Source organism: Haemaphysalis longicornis, unplaced genomic scaffold (genome assembly GCF_048455015.1).
Source record: "Haemaphysalis longicornis isolate Haplotype H1 unplaced genomic scaffold, Haemaphysalis longicornis Haplotype H1 scaffold_2, whole genome shotgun sequence".
Taxonomy (NCBI): domain Eukaryota; kingdom Metazoa; phylum Arthropoda; class Arachnida; order Ixodida; family Ixodidae; genus Haemaphysalis; species Haemaphysalis longicornis.
In genome coordinates this window covers 248,250,746-248,269,556 of record NW_027526295.1, presented here as the reverse complement: position 1 = coordinate 248,269,556, position 18,811 = coordinate 248,250,746, and the positions used below count along the sequence as shown (strand labels likewise).

Genomic DNA, 18,811 nt, shown 5'->3' with positions numbered 1-18,811 from the left:
TTTTTCGTTTTTTTTGCCAGGAAAACAGGGTGCGCGTTAGAATCGGGGGCGCGTTAGAATCGGGGTAATTACGGTATGTTGTTGTACATCATTCTTCTGCGATCATCGGGAACATTTACGTTCTGCAATGGCTGTCTGCTCTTCCACGGAGCAAACCATGCGCGGCCAACCCATGCTGCGCTGGAAGGCAAGCTGCCCGACAAGAGCGAGCGCCCACACCTGTGATGTCGTGTGTTGCGAGCGACAACAACGACAAGCGCAACTTGTGTGCACGCCGCGCAGCTGAGAATGGTGAGCAAGAGCTGCGCTCGAAGAGCACATTGGTAAAAAGTTGATTTTGTCACAAGGCGTTTTGGTGTACACCACCGCCGTCAGCAAAAGTCAGCCAGTACCACCTCTTAAAATTTTTCCCACCGGCTTTAAGTAGTTTGCAGTTTTTTAACAAGTTGAACTGAAAACATGGAAGGCTACCCACCAACTGCACACCATGTTGCTTTTTGTGGTCTGTGTTGTTGCCCTTAAGTATTTTTTCCACGAAGACATAATTTGTGACTGCCCATTGAGCAGCGTCAGCTTTCTATGGCTGACATGATGACTGGTTGCAGTTCCTGCTTAAGTGAAAAATTTTAACCTTATCGACATGAATACAATAGAGCTTACACTAATTCATTCCTTCTTGGTATGTTCTTCCGATGTTTTCATATAGAAGGTTTGTTTGCCATAACCACTCATGTGCAGATATGTTTTCCCCAACATACTTTTCCTGTTTTGTTTCTCTCACAGTTTTTTGAAAATATATTAATGGGAATTTACTATGCAATAACAATTTCTTCCGTAAATTTTTATTTCACAGTTCAGTTAAAGCTACATTCATAAGCACACTAGTGATCTAACACAGCCTGTTCCCTTTGAATTTCGTATTTCTCGGTTTCACTAAGTGATGGGCTCAATGACCAGGCATTAAAGCGGTATGGAAAGCCAACCTTGCATGAGTAAAATTGCAAAGGTGGGAACAAAGCCAGGCAGGGAAGTTGCCTGTGTGCACAAACTGACAGGGGGGAGTGTAAACAGAAAAAAAAATGCAGCTAAAGGGAAAAGCGGATGCTGGGGTTTTCTTTGTTAGCCAATCTTGTTCTTCAAAACTCACTTTTAATGACTGCTGCATGTAGAATCCTACTTTAGGGCGCATCATTTCACAAAATTTTGTGCCCGGAAAAAGAAACGGGATGTTTGGTGGTTTTATTGTACTGTTAAGCTCACGCTTTGTCAATGCAGCAAAAATGATGCGAATTTGACCTGCTTATCCCACAATATTGTACCCAACAGTTGAACTCGTGGAAAAGGAATTTGTTTGCGAGATAACAGGACACCAAGTTTTTTTGTAAACACAGGGAAAAATGGTCATTCAGGGGACTTCAAAGTACAACACCTTTGTGAAAACAAAGACCACAGCCGAGATATTTTGCAGATGCATCCCTTGGAACTTGTGACTGCAAATAAAATCAATACAGGAAATTGATTTCTTTTGCGATTTTTCAGTTCTCAGGACTAGTGTTTCTTTCAGTGGATACAGGCCGTGTTAACTGTGTACAAAACAACTATCATGTTGACCGCCCCATTTCTCAAGCGTGCCTATCACAGGACGAGCCAGTCCCTTGAAGCAGTGTCGCTGTGAGCCGCATCGCTGCCAGGCAGGGTCCCCCCCTGGTGGTCCCCGTAGGAGCCCGTGATGGCCGCCATTTTGGCCCTGAGCAGTGTCTGCAGGTGGGCCCACTGCTGGGTCTGGGCTCGCAGCGATGTCTGCTTCTCGCGAACGTCCTTCTGCCGCTCTCGCAGGGCCTTGCCCCGTTTCTCCTGCTCAGCAATCTCGTGGCTCAGACGGGCCCTGCAAGGGTGCGCAGCATCGTATGCTACAGGCTTCCCCTCATGGGTCTCTACACTCTTGGGTGTTTTGAGCACACGCTAGAGACACCGTGACAGTTTCTGAACTTAGTAGGGTGGCTGCTTACTACCTGCTCCTTACTGCCATCATCCCGTAGGTTCTGGCAGCGCAAGTTCATTGCTGTTTTCTCTTTAGGCAAGCCTGAAAAGTAGGCCCATGCTTTCCAGCATTTTTTGTACCCCACTATGCTCATAATCAAAGCTGTTAATATGGGCAGCCTTAAATCATACAAAAAAAAGGCCCAGTGTATTTGGCATAGCAGCAAGGCAAACTAAGTCTTCAAGGGCTGCTTCGCCCCCAATCATCTTAATTTGGTCATTCCCTACCTAATGCAATCCCCGACCTCCGTACACCGTGCACCGTACACGGACCATGTAACCATCTGGACAACCTACAACTTGGACTGCCAAGAGGCAGCGTAGATAGTTCAGTGCTATGTCTCACTGGGATGCCTGTTCTACGTAGCAAACAAGTCTGAACTTGTCTGACTTCCCTGCAGGCATTTACTACCCCAATCCCTGAGTCACCTGAGTCCTTGGCCTGTATCTACATTTCAAAAGCCACTTGACACGCATGGTCCACATCCTCAAACCTGACTCTGCCCGCCATGCCAGCCTCAAGGAAATGGAATCTGTGCTCATCAGCCTGCCATGTCTTTCCCCAGTCTTGTCCGCTCTTAACTTTACCTTGTCAGGTAGCGCCCTCTTACAGACGGCAATTGTGACTGCCCTGGGCCTTCCCCCATACACTTACGCACACCTTCTTCAAATGTCTGCACGATCGAGATTACAGATACTCAGCGTGCTGGCCACCTGGCCTTCCCTAGCACCATAAACTATGGCTAGCGCAACCTGCTATAGTCACTGCATGCTCGCCCACCTCGGGTACCCTACACCACCCACACCCCTTCCACCAGACTCAGTGGGGCTCAGCTCCACGTGTGCCGGTACACCGCCAGCACTCGTCCCATATTGTGCTGACAAGCACAGCACATACCTGAGTGAGGCCTGGCTGTCGCTGCCGCCACCGTCGGTTGCGGGGTTCCCAAGCACACCGTTCTCCTTGAGGAACTTGAGCTGCACCTCGTGGATTCGGAGGCTGTGCTGTAGGAAGTTCAGCTTGGACTCCTCGCTGTTGAGCTCGTTGCGCAGGCTGGCCACTTCCTGTTTGCAGAGCGTTTGCCCAGAGACAAGTTCGTTTGGCGATACCCCATCTCAAGAAATTTTTTTGTGCAAGTAATAAAGCAGCAGTCGAAGATTTGGTGTTCTAAAACAGCACAAATACCCACAAGATAAGCAAAAGAAGTGGAATGGTCCTTTTATAGTGTACGTGTACCTACAGGACAACCGTGTTCTTCTTGCCACTGCTGCAGAGCGCAAATTAATGCATATGGATCGGAATTAGCAGTGCTGCGGCTACTGGCAAACATGAAATTCGTATGTATGGGATCTTTGCAGAGGCAGCATATCACCATTCAGGGCACAAAAAATGGCTGGGTCATGGCGGCTAGAAACGCAGAATTTTCCGTAGGGCATAATACATGACTGCCCACAGTGTGCATATGCCCCTTGGTGTGAGTTGGGCAAGCAGGTCGCCATGCACTTGGGCAGGGAACACCAGCTGCGCCATTCACATTTTCTGTCTCTTCAAAGACCGCTTGGATTTTCACGCAGCGGACCCATGAATTTTACTCCTTTCGCTGTATTCCTTTGGTGCTGAAGTTTCTGAATAAACTGAGCATGGCTTTTGGGCATTTTTGAGTGTGCTAAGAGGAGGAATTCGAAACAGCAGAAATGTACATGCTCCTCCACATGCAAGTGCTGCCAGAGAACATATTTTGTGTCATATTGTTTACTCCTAAGGACTATTTGGTGTATTGAGATAATTAAATAATACCTTTGCTAGAATTCTTTACCTTGAGGCAAATAATTTGGTGTCTTAACATCGGCTATTTTTGCCTCACCATCTCAGTGTCACTGAAGGGTTTTTGGTGCCAAATACCTGCAATCGGAGCCGTTTTCAGATATTCTTCCGAAGAGAAGTAAAGAAAAGTTCCACATGGTAGTTCCCCATATTTCTCTTCATTTTCTGATTATGGTCTTTGCCACAGCGAAACGAAACTATGTTCAAAACAGGTGCACAAGGATATTGATCTGCAGTTGTACAATACAAACCTGTTCTAGGCTCGCCATGCTGCTCTCCAAGCCAGCTGCGCAGGTGTCGTAAGCTGCCTTCTTTTTCTCGTACTCCATTGTCACATCCTGTGCAGCACAGTGATCAACAAATACACATTCCGTGATCTCGCAATAAACCAACGCCTTTTCTCAACACCTCCCACATTACTCGTTTCGCGTGGCGTGTGGTTCGACCTAAACCTTATAACTTTACTTGCGTGTGCGTGTGTGTGTGCACAGATGTGTCCACAGGCTTAGCTGGAGCGTCACATTCCACGCTAGCGTGGCATATCTCCAACATTTTGACGTAAAACAGTTCAAACCAGTGTGTACGATTTGAGTGGCATGTTTAACTTCAAAGCAGTGACGAAGTTGTGACTATATTACCTTTCGCTACGAAAGGAGAAGATGGTAAGTGAGGAAAGCATTGTTCCAGCTAAGACAGTGGACGACTGTACTCGTGTGCAAATTGAAGGGGGGGGGGGGGGGTAAAATGTGTAACTTTGTTTTAATTGCAGATCTGCCCATGATTAGCTTTTGTTCGGGATTAACCCTGAAATAGCTTTGTAGGCATTGGTAAGCATTACGTATATTAAAAAAAAACCAGTTTGATATCTGCATGGGTGTCCGAGATAACTATTTTTGAAAAAAACTTTTTAGCCTTTTTGACTTCTCTGGGGCATTACATACATGAACAAAAACCAGTTTGATATCACAGGTTTAGCCTTTTTGAAAGGAGCTTTGAACATACTCAAACATCCAGTGTTACTGAGCCACTACGCCATGCATGATATCAAATTATTCCTTATCTATGTCCAGCAGCATGGGCTGGGCTTTGATGCATTACCTATAATGTCAGAAGTCTACTTCCCTTTATTGATAAAGATCGATGTTGTTTGTGAGGGCTATTTGGTCACAATAGACTAATTTGCTATCGACGTGTTCATTTCACTAGTGCAAGTGGCACCATCATAAGTGGATGCTGGGCTTTATCGGTGTGGGTGTTTTATGCAGGAATGCATAGGCACTGCATATAACATATTTATCACGCATTGATGTAGCAGAATGTCATACGCAGCAATGCAGCATAAGTTATTCATCCTATAGTGCAGGTGAGGTCATTTTATAAGGCGTGCGGTTAAGCACACTTTGCGCTGCTGCTTTTACAAAAGAACGACGCAGTGGCGCGCATGCCTGGTAGTTCTTCCTGAGTGGCCTGAGGTCTTTGATGGCGGGTGCCAGGCGGCCCTTCCTCTCGGCGATGCGTTTGTTGAGGCTGGTCACCATGGTGGCCATGTCCTCGAGCGTTGTCATCTTGGTCTCGTCCAGCGCCGCCTTGCTGCCGGAGACGCTTTCCAGAGCCCCCTGCAGCCGGTGGTAGCCGCGCACGCCGTGCCGCTCTTCCAGGGCCTCCTGCAGCAACATGGATGCATCATCCACCCTAGCCTGGTATGCGCATGGCTTTGAAGTGAGTCTCCGCTAGTTGCCTATTGGACAGACACCTTCACGTACCTGGACTAGCAGTGTAAATAGTCCTGGTGCCGTTGTAAATGCCTGAACAGCGAGCGCAGCCAGGAAACTGCTAATGCTTTAATGCATCAACAGTTTCCTGCAGCTGCGGGAAGGACACCGTGACACGTGAACATGACGTAAGTCGACAAGGAAGTTGTTAGAACATACACCTAGGAAGGAAGCAGAACTGCCGACTGGGAGGGTTAAAAAAAAAACCTTCTCTTCACTGCTGCATAAATCTTGGTGTGGATGTACAGTCGGTAAAACGCTTGTCTATAACAGCGATTTCGACTTCAACCAGCTACATCCGAAAACTGCCGAAACATACTCATTCCAAACATGTCAGAGGCAAAAGCGAAGGGTTAATACTTCAGAATTCCGCAGTAGTTTTATTCAAATCCTGCTCTGGCGGGGCAGGATAGGGCTGAGAGTACGAAAGCTGTGTTATAGACAAGCCTTTTACCGGCTGTACTTCATGAATGGGCAGCCAGTGCAGACCTATGTTCTTAAAGGTGCGCTAAACAGGGTTCAAAAAGTTGCAATTCTACGCGCGAAATCGCTGGACTACACTCCAAGAAACACCATCCCGCGAAAATGGTTTAAAAGCGTTACGTTTTAGCTGAGTTATCGTTATTTAAAAAAAGGGCCAGCATAAGGCCTTGAGCTTTCGCCCTTTCTCCTCGCCTCCAAAGCATTGTGTAAGCTATGAGTTCATCGGCTCGGCGAAAGACCATCTGGACAAACAGGACAAGACCCTTGTCGCTCCGAGATGCGCGCAGCCATTGGCTCCGCTCGACGGTACGTCACGCCTTTCTCTTTTTTTTTTTTTTTTTTTTTTGTAGCAGCCGACGTGCATGCTCCGCCTACCACTGGCTGCGCCGAGCGGGGGCCTCCGGTCGCCCCGCTCGCACTACCGGGCTTCTCGCGTCGGCCGTGCTTGCGTTGACAAGTCAGTTTTAAAACGGGAAACGAGCGTGTGGAGGCAAGATAGGGGGGTCCCAAACACAACATGCGATCTCCCCAACGAATAGCGGCCCGCTAGCGTTCTGCATGCGGAGATGTCTCCGGGTCGCACAGAAAAGGCTTAGCATCGCCGCAGTTATTCTGTCACCGCTTTATGAAGCCCAGCGCAATTTTTCGCCGACGATACCCAGCGCAATTCTTCACCGCACCATCACGGTCATGGCTGACCCTTGGTTTCTCCAACCCTGGTCCCTCCTGGTGCTATACATCACACAAGAGAATGGTAGGAAGGTGCTGGTGGGGATTTAAAGGAACTGCGGAATAGTGCTCGAGATCGTGCACGATGATGGACAAACTGAACTATGCCAACATCTTCTTCATTGAACCACCGGGCCCAACAATGCGACGATAAACACGCACGAGGAGACGTACCATCGAGTGCGGCTGACGTCCTCCGCTAACCGAAGGACGCAGTACCAGCTAAAGGGTAGCTAAAGAAATCAAGCTTGCCCGGCTCCCCTGCCTTCCCCTTTCCCACTTGCATCAATTCCCCCTTGTCCACGCAGTGCCTCTAGGAAAATGACAGGACAAACGTTTCGCGAAGCCATTAAGAACGGAACAGTGTGATCGGCGTGCTTGAGATAGTAGAGACAATCCCAACTCACCGTAATTCTGTAATGTTAGTAGTATTCATTGCCGTCGATAAAGGTACCCACCAGGCTCTGCGCAAGGTCCCGCTGCTTGGCGGCGAGGATTTCCTGCGTCCGGGCCAGCACGCCGGTTTCGGCTCTCAGCTCTGCCAGCTCCTGGCGCTGCTGCTTGTACTGGCTGCTCTTGCCACGGAGCGCGTTCACGTACTTCTTGAACTGCGAGCACGCGCGCCAGAACGCGTAAATTTCGGGCTGTGCTTTGCGAAGAGCTAGCACTCGTGGCAGTATTTATTATCACTATCTTTAAATCCCGTGCGTACCTCGTCTCCTACAAGCACTTGCTCCCCGTTTGCGGTGGCGAGCTGGCTCTGCTTTTCCTGCAGTTGGGCCTCCAGTTGGCTCACTTGCAGCCGCAGCTCGTTCAGGGTTTCGGCCGCAGCCTCCTTCTTGCGTGCGATCACCGCCGCCTGCAGCACATCGACGTAGGAAAATGGTAACCTTCCGCTCAGCAATTTAACACATTAATACTACAAGCGCAGTGATTGCACCGCAGGGAGGGACGTGTGATGACGTGCAAGGTCAATGCACAACCTGTTGCCTGAAGAGCGTCAACTTGTCGTCCGCAGACTCCTGGTTTCTCATCTTCTGCTCATAAAGAGCGTTGATTTCCTGGTTTTCAGACTGCACCTGCACGGTGAAACCCGAGAAACAAGGAAGAGAGCACGTGAGATGTATGCGTATACGTTTGAGCGGGCGGCGGTAGCCACCTAATCGTATTAAGACATTGCTGAAACGCACTCTTGCCGTTTCTGCATATTCGTGCGTACCTTGGCCTTGAGCCTGGCGAGTTCTTGCTGTCCCATTGATGGTTCGGCCGCCACCTTTTGCAGGTCCCGTATAGCATTTTGGCAAGCGGTGATTTCCTTGGGAAGTTTGTCTCGGACCAGATAGCCGTTAGCTCGGAGCTCTTCCTCCAATCTCTTCAGTAGGCCTTGCAAAAAAAAAAAAAAAAAAAAAGGAAAAAAAAAAAAAGTACCAAGTGGGCATTTAATTTCTGCTAAATGTCTTATCTTTAGACAAGAATTGACGAATTAGTGTGGACCATTCACTCCTGTCGCATAAAACAGGCTCCCAAGTGTCTGAACTCTTAAGCAGCAATTCCAGCTTTGAATCATGAGCGAAAACTTCTAATTTGAATTTTAACTCGTGCTGTCCACGGGCAGGTGTTGAATTTTACACACTCGATGACTTTTACATCATTGATGGGCGAGGCGGACCTCATGTGTTGTTCAACAGGTCGCTGGGTTGACTTTAATCAACTGAATCAGACTGGACTGCAGGATACGCGTACCTTCAGGCGTGGCACCTGCCCCTGCATGCTGCAGATCTCTTAACTGCTGTGTCAGCCTTTGGATTTTTTGTTCGCAGTGGTTCAGCTGTAACGAATAAAGAGCACGTAAGGTTCCTTGCAGTGACAACATGTGTGTGCCCATTGTTGGGATTTGGCTAAGGCGCGGTTGAGCGCTTGGGCCTCCTTAATGCAGCCCATGCACGGTGCACTCGTCGCATTATCTCACCGCGTCCCTCTGGCCGTTCCTCTGCTGCGCAAGCGTGTGCGCCCTGTCCTGCTCTTCGCGCAGGTTCTTGGCCAGCTGCAGGAGCGAATCCTTGTTCTGCTGGGTCTCCACCTGCGTATACCGAAGCGTCCAGTGCCGCACTTAATCAAAGGACGCCTTGCCCGTGGGGCAGTACGTGCTCTTTAGCGCTTGGTAAAAATATGTTTCTCATCTATCGTAAAAGGTAATCTTGCCTGGAGGGTTGTTGTGAAAAGTTGTGTATCGACAAGAGGCTCATATGAATGCTCAGTGCTGAAGCGCAAACGAAGCAACTGCACGTGCGGAAACTGACCGATAATGCACGAGCTTTTACGATGGAGAACTCGGAGGAGGTTCGTCGTTTAGCCAGCACTTGTAGGTTTAATTTTTATTGAAGTGGGATATTCGAGGTTCGCACTCCTGAGGTTTGGCGCTGCCCATCGCCCGCGGCTTCGTCGCAGCTACGGACGACTTCGGCGGCAGGCATCTGCGCGACGTCACGCTCTGTGCGACCGTCAGTCCTCGTTCGCTACGGCGTCACGAAACTCAATTAACTGCCGCAATTGCTTAGTATTCGCGTACAAGACGCAGCGCTGCCAAATCATCAAACTCTTCACGAACGCGTCGCGCATCACCAACGAGAACGAGCCCGTATGCGGTCTGTACGTTCCTTGCCGATACGAGCGGGGAAAAAGTGGACCGATCTCGATGCCGTGATGCAGCGGTCGGTCGTAGTCCGCCGTTTATAGTATCGCTCGTTTTTGCGCCCTTGTAGCAGAAACGATCGTTAGCGAGAACGGGCCTTACACGATATGTCCGATTTAGAGTATAGCGGGAATCCCCGGATGACATACCGCAGTGACCGCATATTCTAGGCACTATAATGTAACCGCCAAGGATCGTGGGCGTCATGGTGGGCGCTCTAAACGCCCTCCGTCGCATATGATCTAACTCCGCCATGGTGGAAAGATTAAAAGAAGCTTGCTTGCGATAGCGGTCGTCAGTGCGCGAGGTGATCCAAGTGCTGAAACATACGGTGATGGGGAAAGGGCAAAGAATACTATATATGGCAAGGAGCAAGAGAATATAATTTTCTGGCATTCGCCCTCGCTAAGCTAAACTGGCTGACAGCACTGAGCCAATTTTAAAGTAACCCGTCTGCATATTCTGCAGCGATGGAGAGAACCGCGAGCAAAACTTTCGCGCGCGCAAACGTCGGCACGAGTCGAAGGACGAGGCGGGGATGGCCGGCCGTGGCCCCAGTATTTGTACGTCGCGGCAAGAAAGTCAATAAAGTTTATTTCGACTCTTGCGGGTGATGAACTAAACCGGTTTTATAAATGGTTCTTACAGGACTCGCACTTCTGCAGTTGTGCAAGCGCAATAGAAATACCTGGACTAGTTATTTTGTCTTCATTTTGACATTAATTCATTAATGGCGTCATTTTTTTTTCATGAAGCACCCAGAAAACAAAATTACAACGACGACATCAAAAAAAGCATCTGTTTATTTTCGACGAAAGTCATGCTTCGCAGACAAACGTTGTAGGAAGGAAGGACGGAAGGAAGGAAGGAACAGTGCAGGAAAGGCAGGGAGGTTAGCCAGGAAACTGTCCGGTTGGCTACCCTACAAAATGGGGATACGAGAATAGAAATTAAGTGAAAGAAATGACAGCGGTACATATTTAAAGAAAGAAAAATACGAAGAAAAGTACCAAAACACAAGGCGTGGACATGGCAAGTACAAAGACAAAGCACTACACAAAACAAATGCACAAAACTGAGGTGAATTGGCGAAGGAAGAACGCTGCTCTGAAGTAATTCGTCTCTACAATCGTTCAGATAGGCCCTTGTCCTTCAAGCAGCGATGTAAGGCTTTTGTAGCCATGTGGGCCTATGACGGTGAACGTCTGACCCAAAATAGTCTGTTCTGTTTACGATTAAGCGCTCCGCTACCCTCTGCGCGCGTGCTGCAAGTTTTGTGTAGAGCTCCGGTGCTGTGTAAGAAAGCCTGCCTTTCTCGGACAGGCTACAACATGCATGCCGGAGAACGGCCGGCGCGTGGGCTCCTCGCTGTCGGTGAGTCACCCTCGGCGGCTGCAAAATATGAAACAAACTGTTCTCTGTGTGTAGAAGTGCACCTGCGAAGCGGCCGCCGCAGTCAAGACCTCGCCCCCCCCCCCCCTCCCCTTGCCTCACAAAGTTCGGGAAAGAGTCGGTGCCAGGGGCAGACGGCCTCACCTACCAGATGATCCGCAACCTGGATGAGGTGGGGTTCGGCAAGCTCCTGATGGCCTACAACCGCATCTGGGAGACGGGGCAGCTGCCGCCCGAGTGGCTGCTCGCCATCCTGAGGCCCATACTCAAGCCGGGGAAGGGCCTTTGGGTGGTCACGGCATATCGTCCCGTGGCCCTCACCTCCTGCGGGTGCAAGCTGCTGGAGCGGGTGGCGCTGCGCAGGATGGAGGCCATCGTGGTGGAGGAGGAGGCGATCCCGGAGCAGCTCACGGGGTTTCGAAAGCACCGAGCGGCGGCCGGCTCCATCACTGACGTGGTGGCGGCCCTGGAACACGCCCGTGCCACCAGGCAGGTGGCTGCCCTGGTGCTGCTCGATGTGAAGGGCGCTTTCGACAACCTGCAGCGCCCCGCCATCTCCTTGGCCATGGAGGAGGCCGGCATTGCGGGGAAGCTGCGGGGCTTCGTCGAGGCGTTCCTAACGGGCCGGACGGCGCAGGTGCAGGTGCAGGTGGGGAACGTCTTGTCGGCACCTCGGCCAGTGGATATCGGCACCCCACAGGGCTCCGTCATCAGCCCCTTCCTCTTCAACCTGGTAATGGCAGCCCTGCCAGGCTGCCTGCCCAGAGGGGGGGGGGGGGGGGCACAGGGTACACATGTCGGTGTACGCCGACGACATTGCCCTGTGGGTGCTTGGACCGAAAGGAGACGGCAGGGCGGTCGTGCAGCAGCTGCAGGCGGCTATGGATGCGGTGCGGTGCAAGCTTGAAGGTGTCGGCCTGCAGCTGTCGGCTGCAAAGACAGAGGCCATGCTTGTGCACCCGAGCGCAGCCGCCCGCGGAAGGACGAGGAAACTCCGCATAGACGGCGAGGAGCTCGAGTGGAAGACCAGGGTGAGCTACCTGGGGCTCACCCTGGACCACAGGGTGGACTTCCGCCAGGCCGCCAAGGAGCTACGTGCCAGGGCACAGCTGGCCACCTCGGCCGTGCGGAAGATGGTCGCCCGGGACAAAGGCTGCTCCCAGCAGACAGCCCTGCGGCTGTACAGCGCCTCGGCCGTGGGGCTACTGATGTACGCGCTGCCGCTGGTCACCCTGCGGAGACCCAACTGGCGGCAGCTGGAGGGCGACCATCGAAAGGGCGTCCGCGCCTGCCTTGGCCTGCCCCGAAACTCGCAGTGCGACAGGACGCTGGCTGAGGCAGGGGTGTGGACGCTGGAGATGACGGCCGAGCAGAGGGCCCTGGGCCACATTGACCGGCTGCGCCGAGCCGAGGGGGGCGGCCCCCTGCTGCAGCGGCTGCGCACCCACCGGCACTCGCGCATGGGGCGCATGCTGGCCCGGTACGAGCAGGTGGTGGGCACCACAGACTTGGGGCCCTCCAGCCGCCCTCCGGACCTGGCGGCCGAGCTGCACCTGGAGATTCCGGGCCTGCGCAGCAAGCGGCGGACGCCCCACTGCGGGTTGCTGCAGCTGACCCGGGCCGTCGTCTGGAAAGAACTGGAGGGCCACACCCTGGCGTACTCGGATGGCTCTGTGCGGCGGCGGCAGGGCTCCGCTACAGCGGCCGCCGTGCTGGGGGAGGCCACCCGGCAGGCCCGGCTGCACTACGCCGCATCCTCGGCCACGGCAGAGCTTGTGGGGGTCCAGCTGGGCTTGGACCTGCTGCTGGAGCTGGAGCCCGCACCCGAGCGCTGCGCCCTGCTGTGCGACTCCCGGGTGGCTCTGCTGCGCATCCGGGAGGGCGACCCGCACTCCCCTCTGGTTCGAGGAGTGCGCGAGAAGGCGGAGCGGCTGGCAGGCAGGGGTGCCCGGCTGCGGCTTCAGTGGGTGCCCGGCCACATCGGGCTCGAGGGCAACGAGCGGGCGGACGAGCTGGCCGCTGAGGCCCACGAGCTGACGCCCGCGGCCACGGATGCCCAGGCAGCGGCGGACGACTCCCGCCTGCTTATACAGCGGCACGTGCGGGCACAGCACCCGGACCCACGGCTGGCTGCTGGAGAGGCCCCACCACCTGTGCGGGCTGCACGGCTGCCCCGACAGCAGCGTTCGGCAATCCTGCGCCTCCGCGTGGGGGCGGTGTGGACGGTGGAACGAAAGCACCGCCTGGGGCTGGCAGACAGCCCTGCCTGCCGGCACTGCCGCACACCTGTCCAGTCCCTGCCGCACCTGCTCTTCGAGTGCCCCGAGTATGCGGCAGGGAGGCCGGAACTGCTGGCCGCCCTGGGAGGAAGGGCTCGGCCGCTAGACGAGCTACTATGGCCGCCGGGCAACACCAGGGAGAGGGACAGCGTCCACGAGGCGCTGGGCGGCTACCTGGATGCCTCAGGGCTCCGCCTGGCACTTGACTCTCTGGCACAGTGACTGTGTGAACTTTTACGAGACTGTGCGAACTTTTTTTTTTTTTCTCTTGCTAAAGACTTTGTGTGGGTGTGGGAGTGAGTGTTAACTTGTAAATATGCGCCTCTCTCTCTTGTGTTCTGTAAACATGTCACCTCTATCATCTGTCTCTCCTCTCTATGAATCTGTCATCCTCTGCCCCAACCCCCACACCAGCAGGCGTTCCGGTGTCCACCCCTAGGTGTGACAATTTACGCCTGCTGGTGGTCTTTCCTTTCCTTTTTCTTGACAATAAATTCATTCATTCATTCTCGTGTGTGTCTGTAGTGTTTTCGGGCCGCGTGCGTAAACACGAGGAGAACTGTTTGAGCGTTAGCGCTTCGAGGATAAATACTCGGTTCCTCCGAGCGCCGAACGGCATTCTTTTGACAGCATCGGACCGCGTTGTCGCTTTGTTCGAGCACTGTTGCAACCGTGCCCTGAAAGGTGCTGTTCCTGCGTCATCGTTGTTCATCTCTTGCCATACAGTAAACCAGCTAAGTTCTTGTCGTCAACACCAAGGCAGCAACTTTTGCTGGCTGCTCGACCACCGCGCTACCACACATGACGGAGGCGATGGAGCCCGGTTCGGGGACGCTTCCCGAATGTAAAAGCGGCGAAGGCATGGCCGTCGAGTTGGTGGAGTGTGGGGGGGAGTTGCTGCCTCGGCGCTGTGAATCTGTCACAATGGCACGTCAGGTGTTCAATGGGTTCTGCGGTGCTGCAAACACCGCAAGCGTGGCTGTTGGCCATGCCAATAGTGAAAGAGTAAGCACTGGTGAAGGCAACACCTAGCCATAAGCGACAAAGTAAGGTGACGTCCGAGCGGGGCACGTTACTAGGCAGAATTCGGCACTGCAAATCTGAGTCGAGCGAGTGTAGACGAGCGTTCGAGAATTCTGGTGTGTTCCACTTAGCGGGAGTGACTTTTAAGCTCAACGTACCTGTTGACGGTGTACATCACTCGCTGTCCTACATTAATACATATTAATATATATTATAACTTCTTTGTGTCAATCTCGTGGTAGAATCATGGACGGTTTGGTGAGCACTGGGCCGATAGTAGTTTAATTATTCCAGGAGAGGAATCGCTGTAGACGCGCGTTTCAGAAGGTACTGTTCCGGTCGTGCTTCATCAGCACAGAGACGCATGCGCTCCATATACTCCCGCAGGCGTTACCTTTCGGCGTAGCTTGGCGACCTTCTTGAGCAGCTGCTCCCGCTCCTGCTCCATGTGGGCGATGCCCTTGCGCAGCTCCTGGGTGTTCAGACCGCTGGCCCGCAGGGCCTCGCCCGTCTTGTGCGCCTCCTTGAACTGCTGCATGGCAGCCTCGTACTGCACGGAATTCTCCCGTCACGAGGCGCGCCGTATATGCGCTGCCTTGGTATCATATTACACCGAAGAAACTGCACCATGCATGATCGTCATGATGATATCCGGAGGAAGGATAAATAAAATTTAACAACGTATGGGTACGAGCTAGTTGGTACTCCATTATAACTTCGTTAGGCGCAGCAAAGAAAACAGGACATGGGGGACAAGGACCACTGCCTAACTTTGCTGCGCCTTGTTTGCTGCGCCTAACGAAGTTATGAAGGCTAAATCAAGCCTAGTTCATTGTACTCCATCCGCTCTCTCACGATTCCGTTTTTGACATGATTTATGCCACAAAAAGAGGCCTAGCACGGGCTGTTTAGCAATGGTTTTCACAACTTTTGAAGCAATCCCTCCTGACTGAAGCCTCTATTCCCTTCCTGCCCCCGCTGGCCAAATGATTTCCATTAAAGGTCACGAGTCTCGCAAACAGTTATCTTGCATGCACGAGTTATATAGATCTTCCAACTTTTAATGTGAGGGGGTTAACGCTCCCAAAATGCAGCTGCAGCTGTTCTAACGTTAGAGAGAAAGGTTGCATTAGTTCTGCGTATTTTTAGGGGCGAAGCCCCTTTGAAGCTCGGGCTGTCGACGTCTCCTGTCATTGTCGTTTCATGTAGTCACGGCACTAAAACACCGGGGCACTCGTTTTCCAACGCCTCGCGTTAGAACACTTCGTGCTTAAAAGACACGAATAGTTTACAGCAAAGCTGTATACCTCAACCCCCGCACGGTCTCATCTCAGTGGGTAAAAACGCCGAGGCGCCAAGAATACACTTATACACTGGATTCTTCGCCGCTCTCCAGGTTTCACGTTAGTGAGGATGGCCCGGGATTTTTTGTATTCCATCTGACACACATGTCAAGGTTATTCTGGGGGTTCGGCTAGATACGCCTACTCTCCGTTTAGATCACACTAGCTGGTTTCCGGCTTAACGGACAGCGCGCGGTGATGATGTTTCGAGGTCGCACCTGTGCGTAGAGGGTCTGCAGGTCTACGTCGCCTTCGAGCTCGGGCGGCAGCTCCACCTTGACGAGGAAACGGCCGAGGTACGCCCTCTTGCGCAGCTCGGGCAGTCCGCGTAGCGTCCACTCAAGGACGGGCAGCACGGCCTCCTTGGAGCCCGCCACCAGGCCCTGGCGAAACGAGGCCCTGCGCCACCCACGCATGCATGGAAGGTTTGGGCTACGCCCTCGAGGGCTTTTTCTGGTGGGGTGGGCGCGTACGGGGCAAGATACATTTTCTACCCCCTTTCATTCGAGTTAGCACAAAGAGAGATACGAAAGCTTTATTTCTAAAAAAAACCCTAGTAAGAGGCCATCATGCCACAGCCTCTTCGGCGGGAGAAATGTTGGAGGCACATGTAGGCAAGCGGATGAATAGCTCGCCTTTTGCTTACGCACCATGTGTCAATACCCGCTCGGGAGCTTCTAAAATGTTTTTACTTGAGTTTTCCAATATATATCATGTACGGTACAACCAGTAACAAAAACGTGGGTAATTAGGCCAATTCTGTTTTCAGGTTTCCACCGAAACGCGGAAGCTCGCGCACAAAAAAAGGGGGGATGTAACTTTTCGACCTCTCCGCTTCATTTGCAAGTGTCTTGTGCAGTTAAGAACAAACTCCCTGCGTAAAATCACCTCTCTGAGGAAACAAAAATCACCAAAAAACAAAATGCTGCCAATGATGCCGGCTTCTCACCGACACGGGGTCCTTAACGCTATGCTTTAAAATAGGAATGAAATGTAGCTTCTCTCTAAATGAGGCGTTTTATTGCCCGTCTTAAACGGGTCATATTAAAAGTTGTGCCCTCATATGGCCCCACAGCGCAATGTAAGAACAAGACAATGTATATTCTTGCTTTGTGCCTTACTCTCTCACCCAGCGCACAAGTAGGGGAGTTAATTCTTTAATAAGCAATGTCCCCCAAAAAAGCGCCTGTTTGCTCATCGCCGACCGTTGCCGCAGAGACAAAACGGCACTAAGTTATCATTGTCTTGGTTCCACGCGGAAATCGCTTATTCTGTGTGATATCACCTATTCATCTTACGCACAGGCCCGCACTGTCGGGTGGCGGCTTGTACTTGAGGATACGAAGAAAGTTGAGGTTCCGCATCGCCAACTGCTCGGGGTCTTCACTGCGCACGTCCGCCTTCATCTGTGACCAGGTGGAGAAGGGGATGGTGGGAGTGTGAGCGAGCAGACGGGTACGGCATCGCAATGCTGCCTTAATTCGCTCTGTCTGCCTGCTTAGCTGTCACTGTCCACAGCAGTAAACTACTTTATTACTTGTCCGCGAATCGGCTTCTGTTAGCATGTGAATCCTAAATACCCAAGTAACAAAATGATATTCGGTTCCTGTAAACGGGAGTTCAGATTTTAGCCGTACTCTACTCAGCTTAACTACACGAGACGGTAACTGCGTTCCAGAACTGGGCGTCGATTAAAAAAATTTTACCCGATTAATCGGCAGCATACTTGCATCGTTTCCTGTTGTTACGCAAGGCGGATTATTTGAACGCGCGCATGATTCTCGACATTCTTGCGCAGAATGTCAACATATCCACTCATGGTTTATTTGATCACATGACTTGAACCGATTATGCGGTTAGAAATATTAATCTCCAATGAATCATTCATTCGATTAATCGGAAGGTTAATAAATCAATCGCCTACCCATATTGTGTACATTACAACAAAATATAATTTTGTCTTGGCTAGTAGGAGGAATTCAGTTTCAAGGGGCGCCGACGCTGTCGTCGATTGTTTGCTATGACACCTTATACGGTGCCAGTCATTGAGACGTTTTTGCTAAAGGGTATAACGCGACATCGTTAACGTGTTACCTATACACTGAGCGAGTAGCCTTAAATAGCCTGCTGCGCTCACAAAGTCCTCTTTTCATATATCCCGCTTTTTATTTGTCCCAGCAACATTACCACGTTTCCCGTTAAATTTGACGTATTTTATTAACTAGCGTTTTCTTTTATAAAATATCTCGCGCGTTTAATTCTTTACACAGTTTGTCGGAACAAATAGTGAACTGCATGTCACTACAAAGGTACAACGATTATTCAGTGCCTTTGCAGTATTGTTGACGCTGCATCCTAAGACCTTATACACGGGCGCGCTAAAAGGTCGGACTGTGCGCGTTTAGATGCGTGTCCCGCAACCGCCGTATTCTAGGAGGGGGAGGGGGGATAATGCCTTACCTTCGGTTCCAGTTCAGCGAACACGTCTGTGAGCGTCTGCAGTAACTGGTCCGGTCGATAGGCATCGAAGCTGATCAGATTCAGCTTCTTGTTGAAAGGCTCCTTGTTCAGTTCGTGAACAATGAACTTGAGTTGCTCGCTCATCGTGCAACGTTTTGGAGCGACTTTTACAGTAGCACCGTATCGACGCCACCCTCACAGTCCACGGAAAAATCGTGGTTTTCGTTTCCAGGCGCGACGCTGTGTTGGTCTCCGCGTCTTTGGTTGCCATGACGACCTGCTGCGCGAGATGGCGCTGAGCGGCGGCCGTTCTATTCAAAGATCACGGCGCATGGTTGAAGCCTCGCTACAAAGCGTTCCAAAAAGAAAGAAAAAAAAATGAGGAAAGAACGGTAAGCTAGAAGAGGAAGCGATATTGTGATGGAAAAGGAGCTTGTACAAAGTGCAGGCGACCCTCAAAAAATACCAGGACAAACAAGGTGTTTGTGAGGCATGTGCTGAGAAACAAGGATAAAACAGTTCAAGGACGTTGATTCCTCTTTCAATGGAATTGAAATAAAAACATTGAATTTGACGGCGAGTGGTTACTATTCACGCACACGCAAGCAGACTTGGGAGTGATTTCAGAGGTATCTCCACTGCCGGACTCGGAGGCTGAATTTATGTATGTGCATCATTTGAACTTTTCTGTTACTGAACTGCGTAGGCGCGGCCCGGGCCAGTAATCAGTCGGGGCCCGTCTTGACGACAGATTGTCCTGATATCGTGTCACG

The 18,811-nt window shown here is 51.6% G+C and overlaps 1 protein-coding gene across 1 annotated transcript; it reads right to left on the bottom strand.

Annotated features, from left to right (window-relative positions):
* Positions 1-826: 826 nt before the first annotated feature.
* On the bottom strand, positions 827-18,264 carry LOC144170349 (intraflagellar transport protein 81 homolog). The gene is made up of 14 exons (XM_077700097.1): positions 18,039-18,264; positions 16,881-16,984; positions 15,797-15,977; positions 14,630-14,785; positions 8,819-8,929; positions 8,593-8,677; positions 8,069-8,232; positions 7,833-7,928; positions 7,562-7,708; positions 7,308-7,457; positions 5,311-5,529; positions 4,117-4,203; positions 2,939-3,105; positions 827-1,885 (listed from the first exon to the last, which is right to left on the bottom strand). Exons 1-14 carry the CDS (start codon positions 18,180-18,182, stop codon positions 1,636-1,638), a joined length of 2,061 nt encoding a protein of 686 aa, XP_077556223.1. The 5' UTR covers positions 18,183-18,264; the 3' UTR covers positions 827-1,635.
* Positions 18,265-18,811: the final 547 nt, after the last annotated feature.

Coding starts and splice junctions, on each gene's coding strand:
- LOC144170349 (XM_077700097.1), bottom strand. CDS start 18,182: ATGAGCGAGCAACTCAAGTTCATTGTTCACGAACTGAACAAGGAGCCT. Junction 8,233..8,592: donor GGCAGGTGCCACGCCTGAAG/GTACGCGTATCC, acceptor TTTTTTTGCAAG/GCCTACTGAAGAGATTGGAG. Junction 1,886..2,938: donor GACAGCCAGGCCTCACTCAG/GTATGTGCTGTG, acceptor GCACCCTTGCAG/GGCCCGTCTGAGCCACGAGA.